At 40.9% G+C, this 15,210-nt stretch overlaps 1 protein-coding gene and 1 long non-coding RNA gene across 6 annotated transcripts in view; one reads left to right on the top strand and one right to left on the bottom strand.

The window, feature by feature from the left end:
- Positions 1–11,244, bottom strand: part of MYO7B (myosin VIIB) — a 55,037-nt gene extending 43,793 nt beyond the window's left edge. For 4 of the 5 annotated variants that reach the window (XM_033149980.1, XM_033149981.1, XM_033149979.1 and 1 more), the window contains exons 1-10: positions 11,088–11,244; positions 9,455–9,497; positions 8,247–8,360; positions 7,746–7,898; positions 6,237–6,421; positions 5,196–5,317; positions 4,069–4,211; positions 3,866–3,979; positions 1,379–1,532; positions 591–667 (exon numbers count right to left, since the gene is read on the bottom strand). In XM_033149980.1, coding sequence (XP_033005871.1) covers positions 591–667; positions 1,379–1,532; positions 3,866–3,979; positions 4,069–4,211; positions 5,196–5,317; positions 6,237–6,421; positions 7,746–7,898; positions 8,247–8,360; positions 9,455–9,472 — 1,080 coding nt within the window. In that variant the 5' untranslated portion in view covers positions 9,473–9,497; positions 11,088–11,244. Of the gene's footprint in view, positions 1–590; positions 668–1,378; positions 1,533–3,865; positions 3,980–4,068; positions 4,212–5,195; positions 5,318–6,236; positions 6,422–7,745; positions 7,910–8,246; positions 8,361–9,454; positions 9,498–11,087 lie in introns of those variants that run through there. The other variant, XM_033149982.1, reaches the window with a different exon arrangement.
- A 409-nt stretch (positions 11,245–11,653) lies between these two features.
- Positions 11,654–14,797, top strand: LOC117046315. The gene is made up of 3 exons (XR_004426561.1): positions 11,654–11,924; positions 12,854–12,967; positions 14,735–14,797. It is a non-coding gene; the product is annotated as an uncharacterized LOC117046315 (long non-coding RNA).
- Positions 14,798–15,210: the final 413 nt, after the last annotated feature.

Consider the following 15,210-nt stretch of genomic DNA (forward strand, 5'->3'; position numbering starts at 1 on the left):
CTCCTGCCAACCTAGCAGTTTGAAAGCACATCAAAGTGCAAGTAGATAAATAGGTACTGCTCTGGCAGGAAGGTAAACGGCGTTTCCATGTGCTGCTTTGGTTCGCCAGAAGCAGCTTAGTCATGCTGGCCACATGACCCAGGAAAACTGTCTGCAGACAAATGTCGGCTCCCTTGGCCTGTAAAACGAGAAGAGCACCACAACCTCAGAGTCGTTCGTGACTGGACTTAACTGTCAGGGGTCCTTTACCTTTACCTTTAATAGAAAGCAAGGGCAAGGCAAGGCAAGCCTGCCATCATAGCAGTGGCTGGTGGTAATGAGAGCACAAGATGCGATCTCTAAGCAGAGAAGACAACATGGCAAAAAGTGTGCATGTTCCTACAAGAAGGGGAAAAACTGGGAGGGGACAATGCAGTACAGTGTGGTTAGAATGTCAGATTAGGAGCTGGGAGATCAGTTTCAAATGCCCACTCATCCATGAAGCCCACAGCGCTTGCGATGGAGTGGGAAGCTATATTCACTGCCCTGAGTTCCTTTGGAGGAAAGGTTGCAGGGATTAAATAAATAATATTCATGCGCAACGCCAATACCTCAAGCAGTTTAGTTGCAATGGAAAAGTGTGCAGAATCCAGCACAGCACAACAGTCCAAATTATCATACACGGCAGCTGGATAAAGGAAAAAGCAAAGCTTGGTGATCATTTATAACATAAAGCATGTATCATACTTTTTCTCATTCAAGAAGCAGCCATTAGGCTAAAGAAAGGAACAACACAAGAAGAATAATGCAATCTCCCTAAGACACCATGGTATTTGTGTTCGTAATCCATGTGGAAAATGGGAGATGCCCCTTAAGGTATGGGTCCCCAAACCTTCTTACAGGGAAATGTAATATATTGTACAGACATTAAGTAGTGCCAGTAATTAAAATGGTGATTTTTTTCAGCTGTGGCAGGTAGGATCCTTGCAAATATACCCGCCATCCCCTGCCCACTTCTCAAAATGTTGATCCCTGAAGATCACTACAGAAACAGCCCATGCAGCATTCATAGTTTTCTTGCTTTTCCACATACGGGCAATCTGTTCTGTGGTAACTGTGAAATACAACTTTGAATTACCCAACTTCTCTAACTAAAATGTTTTTCCCTCTACACTACACACAAGTATCACAAAGCATTCATCTTAACAGTATGTATAATAAGGAGATCCTTTTCAGGGTAACGTATCTACATTCCTCTGCACTTTCTTATTTAGATAATAAAATGTTGTTTTCTGCTCAAGGTATAGCCTGGTAATTTAATTAACCCCTATTTTCTCCTCTTTGGTCAGTGTGTGTGTGTGTGTGTGTGTGTGTGTGTAGGCGCACATGCTGGACTTACCTTCAAACTCCATATTCCCCAGATGCAAAATGGCTGCCAGCAGTTTGCTTATGTCCCAGTGCTCAGAATCAGAGAACATCAGGATCTTCATGGCAGAGCGAATATGAGCGTATTCCTTGGCATCATTACGGCCTTCACAGGAAGTGCAGTCACCCTGGAAGACAGCACAGTGGTGACATTTTTATACCGTAATGATATGGGGTGGTTCCTTTGAATGATCTCTCAAGGATGGTATCATGATTCTGTGAATCTGGTTGTAAAAGGAGATTGCTAATCTGATTTGGGAACCTTAGCCAAGCAGATTTCCTTTCGCTGGGAAGATTGGCAGTTCACCTATGCTCAATCCGTATAAACTAGGGGCTGTAACCTTGCTTACTTTGTTCGCCAAACCCACCTACACCCCTTGCCAAAGCCACACACCCTCCCATTACATCTTCCCAAAGCCACCTGCCCCTCCCCTTCTCACCAAAGCCACCCCTCGCCTTAGTCCTCAGAGATTGTGTGCACACAATACATTTGCAGCTAAGAAAATTGGCATAGAATCTTAGAGCTGAAAGGGACTCCAGGGTCATCTAGTCCAACCCCCCATAATGCAGGAATCTCGGCTAAAGCATCAATGACAGACGGCAATCCAACCTCTGCTTTAAAACCTCCAAGGATGGAGAATCCACCACCTCTCATGGGAGTCTGTTCCACGGCCAAACAGCACTTACTGTCAGAAAGTTTATTCGAATGTTTAGTCAGAATCTCCTTTCTTATAAATTGAAGCCATTGGTTCGAGTCCTACCCTCCAGAGCAGAAGAAAACAAGCATGTTTCCTCTTCCATGTGACAGCCCTTAAGATATTTGAAGATGGCTATCATATCTCATCTCAGTCTCCTCTTTTCCAGGATACATCTGTACCCATAAGCAAGCAAACACAAAGCAAAATGCATTCTACTGTGTGTTTCCCCTTTAATCTAATCTATATATGTGTGTTTTTTTTCTGTACTTCCTCATGAGCCACAAAGACCTTCAGACCTTTTATGCAATAGACAATCTTTGAATTCCAGAAGTAAATTCTGCCCTGCCTAGTTATCAGATTAATTTCTGCTTGCTTCATATTTATTATTATTTTACTTTATTTTATTTATTAAATTTACATACCACCCTTTATCATAAGATCTCAGGGCGGTTCACAGAATAAGATATAAGATAAAAACACAAGTAATTAAAACAAAACAGCGAAACAATACCCCATTCCCAGAGACGCATTTAAAAGGCTGCAGAATATTAATCAGCTGTAACTGAATATTAACTAGTGTGACTGATTTCCAAGAAAATATGTGTCCTTTAGCAAATAACATTCTCATTCTGTGCTAGCCGGTGGAGCCCTCCTTTGGTTAAGATGGTACCAAAAAAACCTCTCCAATTTAGGGAAGTGCTCAGAGCAGATGGAGTGTTTCCTTTTTAGGACCACATTCCTTTCATAAACATTTCACTTTCATGTATGTACAGTATGTCTTTCTAAAGGGGGGAGGGGAATGGCAACTGGGTTTCTGTTTCTCATCTAAGAATGGTTTGCACATGCTCAGTGGAAAAAGGTGCCCAAAGGCCAAAGTACATGCTTTATGCAAATACATAAAACTGTCACCTAGAAGTTCTTTTCTTCTTTATTAACTGCTTCACTAAGCAGGAGTGAAAGCAGGGAGTGTGGGGTGTGTAAACTCTTCCCCCCACTCCACACTCCTGTTTCTCTGCTCTAAATTGCCTCTTCCTCTAGCTTTCTTCCCTGTACGGTATATAAAAATGCATGGAAATACATGTGTAAACTTTGTGGGAGGAAAAAGCCTCTGTGTGCAGTGTGCTTGTACTGGTGTGAAATGGCTGGTAAGGACCAGGCTCACTGATAGACATAAAGCACAACTTGTCAGTTTGCATTTCTTAGTACAGAAAGTATTGATCTGATGTGCAGAGATCTTTCCTAGTCTAATTAATTCAAGAGGGTTTTGAAAGCTTCTCTGTGAAATAAACAAGCAGAAGGTTCATGATGTTTGGGTTATTCCTTCAGAGAAGCTTGAGTACAGCTGGCTTAAACTGCTCCTGTTATCTCTTTCTGTCAAGGCCATGCCGACAATAATAATAGGCCAGAAGGAGCCTGGGTTTCACTGTTTTTCTATCTCTCTTTCGTTCTGTGTGGTGTTCTGTATATACTATGCTTCGTGTTAAGGTTTAGTCTTCTTATAAGTTATTGTGAGTTTAAGTTAAGTCTGCTGCAACTGGACTTCTTATGGACAGTGCCAATCCTGAAAGTATTGGATTTGTTACTATTATGCTCATTTGCCTTCAGTAGCAGTAGTAAAGCTCTGCTGAATGAAATACAATTGCCTCTGGTCCATTTTTTGGGAATCCTGCAATGCGTTTAAGTTTTTTACTCTGCTAACTACCGGTATACATTGGAGTTCTGCTCTGGATCAATACTGAGTAGACTTCCATAACACAACTTACCATAGTAAGATAGGTGTACTCTGAAGCTGTGCCCAGATTCAGCATCTTCTTCTGCTCCAGATTCATCCCCATTAACATGCAGTAAAAGATGTGATAGTTCCTTTCCTCAGGAGCCTAAAATGATAAAAAGACCCCCACAGACATAACAGCAGCACAAATCAAAATAGGAACACAGCCCAAATTAAATGCGTGCTCTGAATTACCTGGCGACAAACCCGAGACTTCTCCAGAAGGAACTGTTCTATCCGAGCTCCTTCTATCACCCCGTTTTGGTTGAAGTGAATATCAATGTATTTCCCAAAGCGACTCGAATTGTCATTCCGAATTGTCTTGGCATTTCCAAAAGCTGCAAGTTGGTGAGATGGCATCATGAAGGGGAGGGCCATTCTTTTGCTCATTTGAAATCATTCAGGGCACCAAGATACTTGGAAGTTATTTTTCACAAAGTAACAGGTGCTCATTTTATTTTATTTTGATTTATAGTCCACTACATCCCAGGATCTTGAGGGTGGTGAGCCATCTTTAATGTATAAACATTTCAGTGAAATAATCTGATTAAAACACCATTAAAAGTCCATAAACCTCAGCCAGATATTGACTGTTTACAGTGTAGCCAGCTAAAAGTACAGCTGTATGTGTCATTTCCAATTTCTTTTAAGAATATTCCAGAACTGGACGATACTTTCTCCCCAATATTTTCCTTATGTGTGACAGCAAAGGCTGACTGCATGCCCTTCTCTATGAGACATCCTCATATATTTAACAGCTGAATAGGGAATGCAAATGGAACCTCCAGATTGAACAGTGGATATGATTGTATGAGGGAAATTTATGGTGTACATTCTAGGGGTGCTTTCAGACGTGCAGAATACTGCATTAGTTTTCCTGATTATAACGCTAGCACTTCTGTTCCATTTTCTAATGTTCCTTTCACACTGCAGCACCTGCTGCGATACAGAACTGCCATTTTTTTTTACCAATATACTGCCATGTTGAACTAAATTCCATTCACACTAGTGAGCATGGCGTGTCACAACAACAACAAACATCCCTGGACGACGTCACTGCTTCACCACCCTTTTTCACAGGAATGCTTCTGCTATACTGGTATACAACCCCAACTTTCTTCACTTTACTCCTGCAATTTTATGGGTTAAGAGGAATGCAAACAGATTTTTTTCTGGAATCAAATAACATGAACCTGAGTGCTAAACATCCATTGGTTTTTCAGAAGTGGCTTTTACATCTCCTGAAAGCTGAAATATAATGCAGAAATTAACAGTCAGGGAAATAGAATGAACTGCCGTGTGAATGGCATTATATATCCTACCTTCTAAAATGGGATTGGCCTCTAGAATCTGTTGTTCAATCCAAGAATGTTGGCCACTAATAGCTGCTAAGAACTGCAAAATCAGCTTTGTGCTTTCGGTCTTCCCCGCTCCAGATTCTCCACTGAAATAAGATATCAAATCTGGTGAACTCAGTGATGGACTCTCTTGACAAATTGGAATAAAAAGTGGCCCGTTTCTTCTTGCTCTTGAATAATCTTAAATCAATCTTTGCGGGAAAAGAGTGAATTTTGCTTTCCACCACCACACTTCACAAAGTGGGTATTCTCTGAATGACTGTTTAGCTGTGTTTTGATACCTCTTGCCTACACCTGTGCTCCTCTTCTTTTGCATTACCATTGTCTCATTTCGAATGTGTGGCATTTGAGGGCATGTGCCTGTTTTTACTGTACGCCTATCAAAGTCAGGCCCATGGTCACTACATGAACAAAACAGCTGGACCAGGGCAGAAGCAGCTTGCTGAATGGGGCAAAGCCACCACGTTAGCATTCCAGTGGGTGGGTCAGTGTTGCTTATTCTCAAGGGTGAGGCAGCAGCAAGGTCAGTGTGATGGAAATGCAACAATGGAGCTGATCCCAACTGCTAGGAAGCCAGCATAGTGACTCTGCCCACAGCTGGCAAGTTACTTCTAAACCAGAGGTCTTTTTCTTTTATGGCAAGGTGCCATTAAAATAACAGCATTGTCATCATTTCTACACTGGGTGGTTCAATATGGGGGCTTGATCTGCAGATACATCATTAAGATATCACAAATGGATAGGTGGCTGGCAAGAGGCTTTTTTTGATTTATCAAAATTTTCCCGGAAAGGGTAATTTTGGTTTAAATGGGCAGGGCAAATATGGTTTGACATTTTGATGCCAATGACACTGGACAGCAGTGCTAAAAGTTTGCATTCATGAGAAACACAATAAACACTCATCAGGAAGCTTCCCTTAGATGTTACTCTTTTTCTCCCACCCAACCCCACCAGCTATTCTTCTTTGGAATAGCATCAAACTTTTCCACTACTAATTGCCTCTACCTGATGATGCAGCACTGGTCTTTTTTATTTCTCTTCATGTTGAAATAGCAATTGTCAGCAATGGCGAAGACATGAGGTGGCAGTTCTCCAATCCTCTTGTTACAGTAGAGTCTAATCTGTTCCATGGTGTACAGTGGCAGCACTTGGTATGGATTCATAGCTACCAAGATAGATCCTGTGTAGGTCTAAAGAAATTAAGATGCTTATGACACAAACCCCAAACAATATTCTCATCACCTCATGCTCTGCCCTTATCAAGTATCATAAAACATGTGATTAGAAGCCTTTGAAATGTAGTAGAAAGCAGAATAAATGAATGAAAGTTCTCTGCCTTTAGAGTCTGTCGTACACTACTATAGGGGTCAACAATATTGGACACATTATCATACAAACATTTTGGGCAGGGCAGGAGTCGGCTAAATTGTTGCCCGCAAGGAGCAATGTCCACCTGCACAACAGGTCTCTCCCCACTCTTCTCCCATGCCTCCTAAAGCTGCTGTGGATGACTGAAGGAGTCTCCAGAAAGGGTTTAAGGGATATGCGAGGGGAGGGAGCGTTTCATTGCACGAGCAGAACTCATCCCATGTACACATACCCCATTTAGTGCTATGTTGCATTTGACTCTACATTTTCCTTATCATTCATAATCAGTAGTCCAGGGGCACATTTAAATGGAGAATTCTGTTATCCCTAGACTGAAAATAAAGTCAGTAAAATTCTTCCATCATCCCATCAGAGTTTCTTCCTTACCACTTTTTCATGTAGGCTCAGAAAACAATGGAAGTGATAGTAGCGGTACTTAATTTTTTTCTTTTTGGGGGATTGTTATGCTTTGTGGGGGATAACTCCCCCTAGCGATTTGAGAATAAATTGGTAGGCTTCTGTCACGTGTGTGAGTGAAGCACAGTAAAGTCAGAAAGGAATTTGTTTCACTTGCTTTCCAGAACAGATGTACAATTTTTTTAAAAATGCCTCTGTACACAAGATTAACCTCAATAAACCCTGTGGGGCTTACTTCTGAGTAGATCTTCACAGGATTCTAAGGCAACTATGGTGAAAAGTGAAGCACACTGGTTTTTATTCCAGATTAGTTATTCCATAACACTTTTGTCTCTGGATCTGCCCATCACCAGCTGTGCCTATCACTGTTGGCATGTGGCAACTGTCAGACCATCCCTAAAAGCATATGGTTCTCAAAAGAAATAGGTTGCCCACACCTTTGTTGAAGTTTTTAGAGAATGTATATTGAACTATTTTTTTTAACTTAACAAAATGCACAGATTTCTTCATTAAAAAAATCTAAGTAGTCTTACAATCACATTGAAGTATTCCCTACTGGCTCAATTGGGGGGGGGGGGGCGGCGGTTGTTGCTGGATATCAATTAATGTCAATTGAAGGGAAAGTAAAATGATGATTAATTCATTGAGAGGAAAATCTGTGATCAGACAAAATACAAGCTTTTATTTCGTATTATTACTTGACAATGAAATGTCACATTCCTAACTTACATAGATGTTTTGTTCCTTGTAGCGGATAAGAAGGTTGCGCACCATGCCAGCTTCATTCATGTCTCCAAGGCGTATCATATCTTCAACTCCTTTGACAGAGGCGGGATGCATTGGCCGCACATTGCAGATGTTCCGAGCCATGATCCAGTGTTCCTTAAATAAAACTGCTTTTAGCTAATCAGCTTAGATTTTATACACTACCTCAGATCACTCCTAGGAACTACCAACCCTTGAAACACATTACAGACAAGCCATCAATGAAAATTACTGGTAATTCAGATGTACATTCAAACACTATTAAAGAATGGATTGTTCATATATGGGCCTTCAGTTTGTCCCATCTCACTACATAAGTAATTCACAAAGTTCCAGCTATGAATCCCAGATTTCTATCAAGTCCAAGAATAACTTGATCTCTGGTTGTGGGGTTCAGACCAATCTCTAGCTCTTACGCTTTATGCAAAACCATTGGATCTGTTGAATAAATGTTGTGACACCTACCTTGCCTTCATCATCTTCCAGCAAGAACCTTCCAGAGTCAGAAATCTTTACAACTGCCCCAATGGGCACATTAAACTCACTTCCTGAAGAGGCCTCCAACCATATATGGTCACCCTTGTGGAAGAAAGGATATAAAAGTCATTTACTTATTTGTGGATATGTTACATTTCTTGTGCTTTGGAGAACCAATTCCTCCTACTTGATGTTGATTAAACTGTGGGAACCTTTGAAGCCTGAGTCCTTTCTAATTCCTTGAATTCTGGATCCAGCAAGGCTTAAAATCTAATGGAGGATTCCATTGTTGAACTAGCAGGCAAGCTTCTTGGTAAAGTCTTCAGCATGGTGAATGGCCCTAAGTATGTTTGTTAGTGTAACAAAGGAAGCTGGCTCTGTGCCAGAGGGCAAATGGACGAGGGCCCTCCTGCAACTAGCTGGTAGTGAGGACAATAGCCGAAGTATAAGCAGTGGCAGACCTTGGTGTCTCAAATATTATTGGTGCCCTGTGTGACGCCAAAATCTGCCCCCCTCCCCGCCCACCGCCTCTCATCTTCTGTTGGACGTCTTCCGTTACACGCCAGAGTGAGAGCTGTCTAATCTCAGATTCTTTTTCTTGATTGTCTTATTGATTTTTCTGACTTAAGGCCTAGCTGGTCAATTTCATAAGCATTTTGTCTTCTCAGAGCATTGGTGCAATTGCATATGGCCAAGGTTTATTACTATGGAACAGTTTACTAGTAACCTTTGTTATTTCTATTCTTCTTTAAAGTATTTTATTAGCTTACCTTTTATAGGCAAACAATTGTAAAATATAGCAGCTGTTGCAGTACTTTATGGACTCATGCAACAAACTGCCAGAGGTGATTTCCACATCACACTCACTGGATTTCATTCTTTTTTTAAAAAAAAATAAGCAAAACAAAATACTGCAAATTTAAGTAGAATAACTGTAGGGAGTGGGGACAGTTAGCTATTTCCCCTCTATATGTAGGTTCAAAATCCCACTCTCCACCCCAGAGTTGGGATACATCCTCTTATCTCATTCATATTTTTGGAAAGAAACACACACTGGACATAAGATAGCAACTGTATTACAGTTTGCTTCTTTTGTGCTATGATAGTTTTGTGTTGTATATAGCTCAGAGCTTAAACTGCACCCCCCCCCCAATGTATATATGATGTGTCACACCAAGATGAAGGACTAGACTTACTTTTCTGAAAACAACCATCCTGCTTCAAGATGATACATGCAGCCTGTTTTCATAGGGAGAGAAACATCATAAGGAGGTCAAATCTTCAAGGGGCAAGAAAAATCATAATCCAATATGTAACTAACAAATTGGTTACAAAGTTTAGAGGAAAAACCAAATGAGAATTATTTGTATGGTAGATGGAAAAGTGGCAGGTGAGACCAGGGCTAGATGTAGGAAATATATTTAATGGCCTACATAATCATCCCAGATTATGTTTTATGTACTTGTTGGCTTTAAGAAACAAATCCATAAATGTTTATCCATTTCTCTCTTTTTTTCCTCCTTACAAGAATTTATCAGCATTTTGGTACACATTTCTCCTAACAGCAAGACAAAGCGGGGAGTGTTTCCAAATCTGTGTAAAATCTATTCCCGAAACATTCAAAAATCAAAACATTCTTCCCAAATGATTAAATACTCCATAGTGCAATCTGTTAAACAATGCTCTTATGTAAGACAATTTTAATAGGAATGTTCACCTGAAACTCTGAAATCTTTGCATGTTTCTGACCTTAACAGTATTTTTATTATTATATGTAAAGCATTTGAATATAAAATTATTATTTGGTACATCAGTGAGTAGCAAAGGCCCAAAGGTAAAACATTGTAAACATTTTTGAAATAACAGATTAACACAGAATGTCTGGCTTCAAATATTAAATGTAAATCAAATATTATTAAGAGTATGATTGAAAACAACCCAATAATTATATTTTAAAATTAGTTTTCTTGATTCATATCTTCCTCCAGGATGATGCTAAAATTGTGCGTTTCTGAAACACTGCAATTATTTGATTTAACTATTGTAAAATTCATATTTTAAAGGTTAATGGCCTTTGATTACTCATAAATGAGTTGTGATCAATGGGGCTTACTTTAAAACAATTTTGTCACAAATTTTCATTTAAAAATAAAAAAATACAAATAAAAAAACACGACTGCAATTTTACAATCAGTTACAGGCTGTCTGTGGAGCCTTTGGAAGGTGCCGAAGTGGGTGCTGTGTCAGGAGCTCCCAGTATGCCCACTAAAAGTTCAATGGGCATGGATGTTCCACTGAGGGGAAGCACCAGGATTTGAAGACACATTGAGGGTGGATCAGGGGGCACCTTGGACCCACAGGTTCCCAAGTCCCTTTGATCCTCCAACACACCAAAGTCAAACAATACACAAAGTCCTAGACCTGATGCAGTTAATTTCCCACCCTCCTACTAGTATAAAGGGAAAAGAGAAAACACCCACCCCACCTCCACGCCATCTTCTGCCCTGGCCACCTCAAGCTGGCAGGGCATAGGAAGTGGCAATAGATTTCCCATGGATTCTCCTCCCTCTCCCCCCTAGCTCCATAGGATTGCTCTCTTAAAAGTTCAGCCCCAGCCTCCCAGCCTGTAATAACTTTGTTATCCGATACGTCCACATCAAATGGCCATATTCCTGTGATAAATTAATTTTAAAAAAAACTAAGATGGAGAAGGATAATTTTCAACCCTTCTGTGTGGAATAGCTTATAGGAAGCAATTTCTCCTTTGCTGTTGCATTTTAAAACCCACTATCCACACCAAATGAAAGAACAAACAAAGAGTGTACTTACTCCCTGTTCAGAAGATTGGTTATGTCGGATGGATTTCACGTCTCTCTTTTACAGAAGTAGTGTAATAAGAAAGGAGATTTAGCCACAGAAGGCCAGTTCTCAATAATTCCACCCTGAAAAGACAGTCCTCTGTTCAATGAGGAAGAGAAAAAACGAATGACGTTCCCTTCGTAGTTATTTATTACAGGACTTTGCCCCCCTGTTTCGAATATCTTCCATTTCTGCAGCTGGCATTTCAGTCAAGTGAGGTCAATTAATACCTTCATTCACAACTCTTTTGAGTGTCCCTGCAATTTTAAATTCATTACCCCAAATAAATTTGGTTTAGATATTTCTAAAAGGTATTCCAAACAAAAATCTCAATGCCCAGTGCTTTTAAATAGAAACCAAAAACTCAGATGCAGTTGAAGGCTATCTAGTGGTACCGGTAATTATCATACACCCTTCTCTCACACCTAGGAAGAACTGCCTTTTTTGAGATGGTGCCTGCTGTTCTGCATGGTAGGGTCCACAGCTGATGCCTGCCCTGGAACTCCCTTGAATTGCTTAATTTCCTCCACCTGTCTGCCATCTAAATTTCCCACAATGCCTCCAGCTGGAGCTTTGCAGGAAATTAAACATGTGGCTTTCAGATATCCATTGCAGGCTACCTTTAGAAGAAAGGGTGGGATATAAATTCAGTAAGTAAAGTAAAAACAAAAAAACCTGATAGTGATTGGAGGCCTACTGCTTTGTGTCATTGCGGCTACCAGTCAAGCCGGTCAGGAAGGCCACTGATTTAAGAGGGCAGTTTGCTAAGGGCCCCCTCAAACTTGGAACTAGTCCAGGAACAAACAGGTGTGTTCTTTTTTCTTAAAAACTATTAGATTCAAAAATAATTTTATAAATATTTTTAAAAGAACTCTTTTTCACCTACAAACGTGTGCAGCTTTTGCCCATTAATCAATCAAGACAAATATGATTCTTCAACTCAACTAAAAGTTGTTTACTCAGCTTATACCCTTATAAAAACCCATTCTGAATCTTGTAACACTTTCTCCACATGCACTTGTTTATTTGGGTTGCTGTTCTGCTGTTTATATGTTGTCTTTCTCTTTCTTGCATATTCGCCAGCGCATTTCCAATTAGACAACTCTATATCACATGTTAGGAGATGTAATTAGTGCTGCTGTTTGAGTGAGACAATTTATACCCTCAGCAATCAATAATGAACAAATTACTTTAGATAGCAATGTGCATGCTGAACTAAGTAATGCTGAGCGACATTAATCCTGCTATTCTGGAGAACAGAAGTTCATCTGTTTGAACATATACAGAACTTCTCAGCAGCTTCTTAATTAATAGTCTGCTGCCATATGGATAAAGGGGGCTTAAAACGCACATGGGTGTTACTCTGTTGTTTTCCTCTTTCTCTTGAGAAAATACACAAGTTGTCACTTGCACAGACTAAATTAAGGTCTGCTTCAGTCCCTATTGCAGTTATATGTCTCTGAGCTTCTATAATCCTGGACATAACACCTCACAGATAAATGCTAACTTCACTTTAGATACTTTTTGCCTGCAGCAACTACTTATTAAACACTTCGCTTTACCTAAACACATTTGTATTGCTACATTAGTGAATACTACTGTTAACTTTTTTTTTAAAGCTCATGGAAAGGAGTTAAAAGGGGATAGAAAGAAAGAAAGACATACCAACAAAAGGTCTCAAGTATTTCCCCCGTTTCCTTGAGCATCTTATCTTTAGACAAATTTGCTTTTCCCAGATCATTTATGCTGCTGTGAGAAGAATATAATTGGGATAGATATTGGGTGCATGGTATTGCACACCTATAAACACACACCATCCAGGTGGGGCGTCTTATTCCTGGTGTTACAAGGTAGGTCAATCTTTCCTGTCATGCAATCTCATTAGGACCTGAGTGACATCCATCCTTCCCTCTGGGATCCAGCCAACAAAGTATTAAAAGCACGAACTGCAGACTATTTTGTGCCAAGATCTGTCTCATCATGCACAAGTAGGTGCACACGTAACAAGCAGAATGCCTTCAATTAGCTCTTGTACATTTGTCACATCACTCACAGGAACTAGGAAATAAATAAATTAGAATTGGAAGTATTATATAATAATAAGTATAAATAATCAGGGTTTTTTGCAGTATAGCCTCATTAAAATGATAGCAGGATTGTTATTTTAATGTATGAGGAATGCAAATACAGTTAATTTGCCTGAAATATGTAAATGATCAATTACCAATCTCACACCATAGCTCAATGGTAGAACACAAGCTTTTCATGCAAAAGGTCCCTGGTTCAATCCCTGGCATCTCCAGGTAGGACTGAGATACAACCTGGAGAGTGGCACAGTACTGTCCTAGGTGGACCAATTGCCTTGACATTAGGCAGCTTCCTTCATACCTAAGTAACCAAGTGTCCAGTTGCTGGCATAATGGTAAATGGTTGCAGCACCAGCAAGAAAACGTTTCTCTGACTGGAGTCTCAGAGCTGAGAATATACTTTTTTAAAGTATGAGCAAAACCTAGGAGAAACACTTTTGAGTATGTCATGTGCTTTAATGGATACTGTGCACAAAGCCTGAAAGCAGATGTGCACCCTACATTTAAAGCAAATATAATGCAGTTTAAGCACTTGACTTCCCCCAAAGAATAATGGGAACTGTAGTTTAGCTCTGCCAGCAGCAACTAGTTCCCAGGATTCATTGGAACCCATGTGCTTTAAGCATGTGTTGGGTGTGCTTTGAATGGATGTTGTGGATCTGCCGGCTACACCAGTGCCAGGAATCAGGATGCACATTTAAAAAAACTATTTCTACCCTAACCATATTATTTCAAGATTTAGCAGCACAAATGGGGCCCGGCCGAGTCAGCCTGTGTCATATTCGTTTGAAAGTGGAGGTTTTAGAAAGGGATAAATTGTGATAACGCCTTTCCTCCTTCTAGTCAGGGAAAGAGCTATATATGGGGAGGCTCCTCCGTCAGAGCAAGGCTCAGCAAGGTTACAGCGAGGCCACCCGGAGCCGCCGCCTTCTGCGTCGCCCATGATGTGTTCAAAACAACACCACCCCCACAAGCGACGGCACGCGCACGCTGCTATCTCGTCCCACAAACCCCGCGAGATATTAAATGCCAGTCGCTCTGAAGCACGTGATCATTTTTCTCTGGCTCTCTGCATAAGCCTATAATAAATTACTCTAACGGAAGCTGTGCATTCACTATAGTACTGGATTCTTCAGGTCCTCCCTTCTCCCGGGGTGGAAGTGACAGCTGCTCACAGAAAACATTATTAAAATCCAGTATATATATATATATATTGTGGGAGGGTGTATATATTTTACTGCAGGTGCGGTAGCTCTTCCCTCCCTCTGTGCAAAAGGTAGTAGCTCTTTCTAACAGGCGTTCTACTTCGCACAGGAGGAAATGCAGGGAAAGTGAGACGAGCCTCGGCAAAGTTGTGGGAAGCGAGGCTGCTGCTTGCTTGCAATGGATCTCTCAGAATTCAAGATGGAAGGAGGTGGTGCGAAGGCGGATGGTGGTTGCTGCAACGTGAGGGATGCTTTGTATAGGAGAACTTGGGGTAAAAAAAAATCCAACCAGCCTTAACCTAACTGGCAATTATTGTCACTGCAGGGCTGCCGTAAGCCGCCTTTTCCTAGCCGCATTCCATATACGGACTTTAAAATGTTTCAGAAGTGAGTACCAGCGGCAGGTTCAAATCCCCACTCGGGCAATGACGTTTACTTGGGCCAGTCACGGCGTTTCTTCGCCTAAACTACCTCACAGGGCTGTTGGGAGGATAAATATCTCGACATCATTGGGAGTAAATGTGGGATGAAATGCAAAAGCCAAATATTTTAAAAGCCAACATTTTCTTTCCACACGAATAAGACCGGAGTTCGAAAGAGCAGCGGTTTATTTGTTGCTCCTCATTTCTTCATTACGAGGGTGCTGGGTGGGTATGGAAAATAACCGAGAAGTTCCCTCTCCAGACAGCGTGCTGCACTACTTTTCTTTTTTTCCTGCCTCTACGGCCCAGGCAGGACGGAACGCCTTCCCTCCCTCACGTCACAGCGATATGTCCTCAGACCAGCAAGCTGCGCACGCGC

Source organism: Lacerta agilis, chromosome 5 (assembly GCF_009819535.1).
Source record: "Lacerta agilis isolate rLacAgi1 chromosome 5, rLacAgi1.pri, whole genome shotgun sequence".
Classification (NCBI taxonomy): Eukaryota; Metazoa; Chordata; class Lepidosauria; order Squamata; family Lacertidae; genus Lacerta; species Lacerta agilis.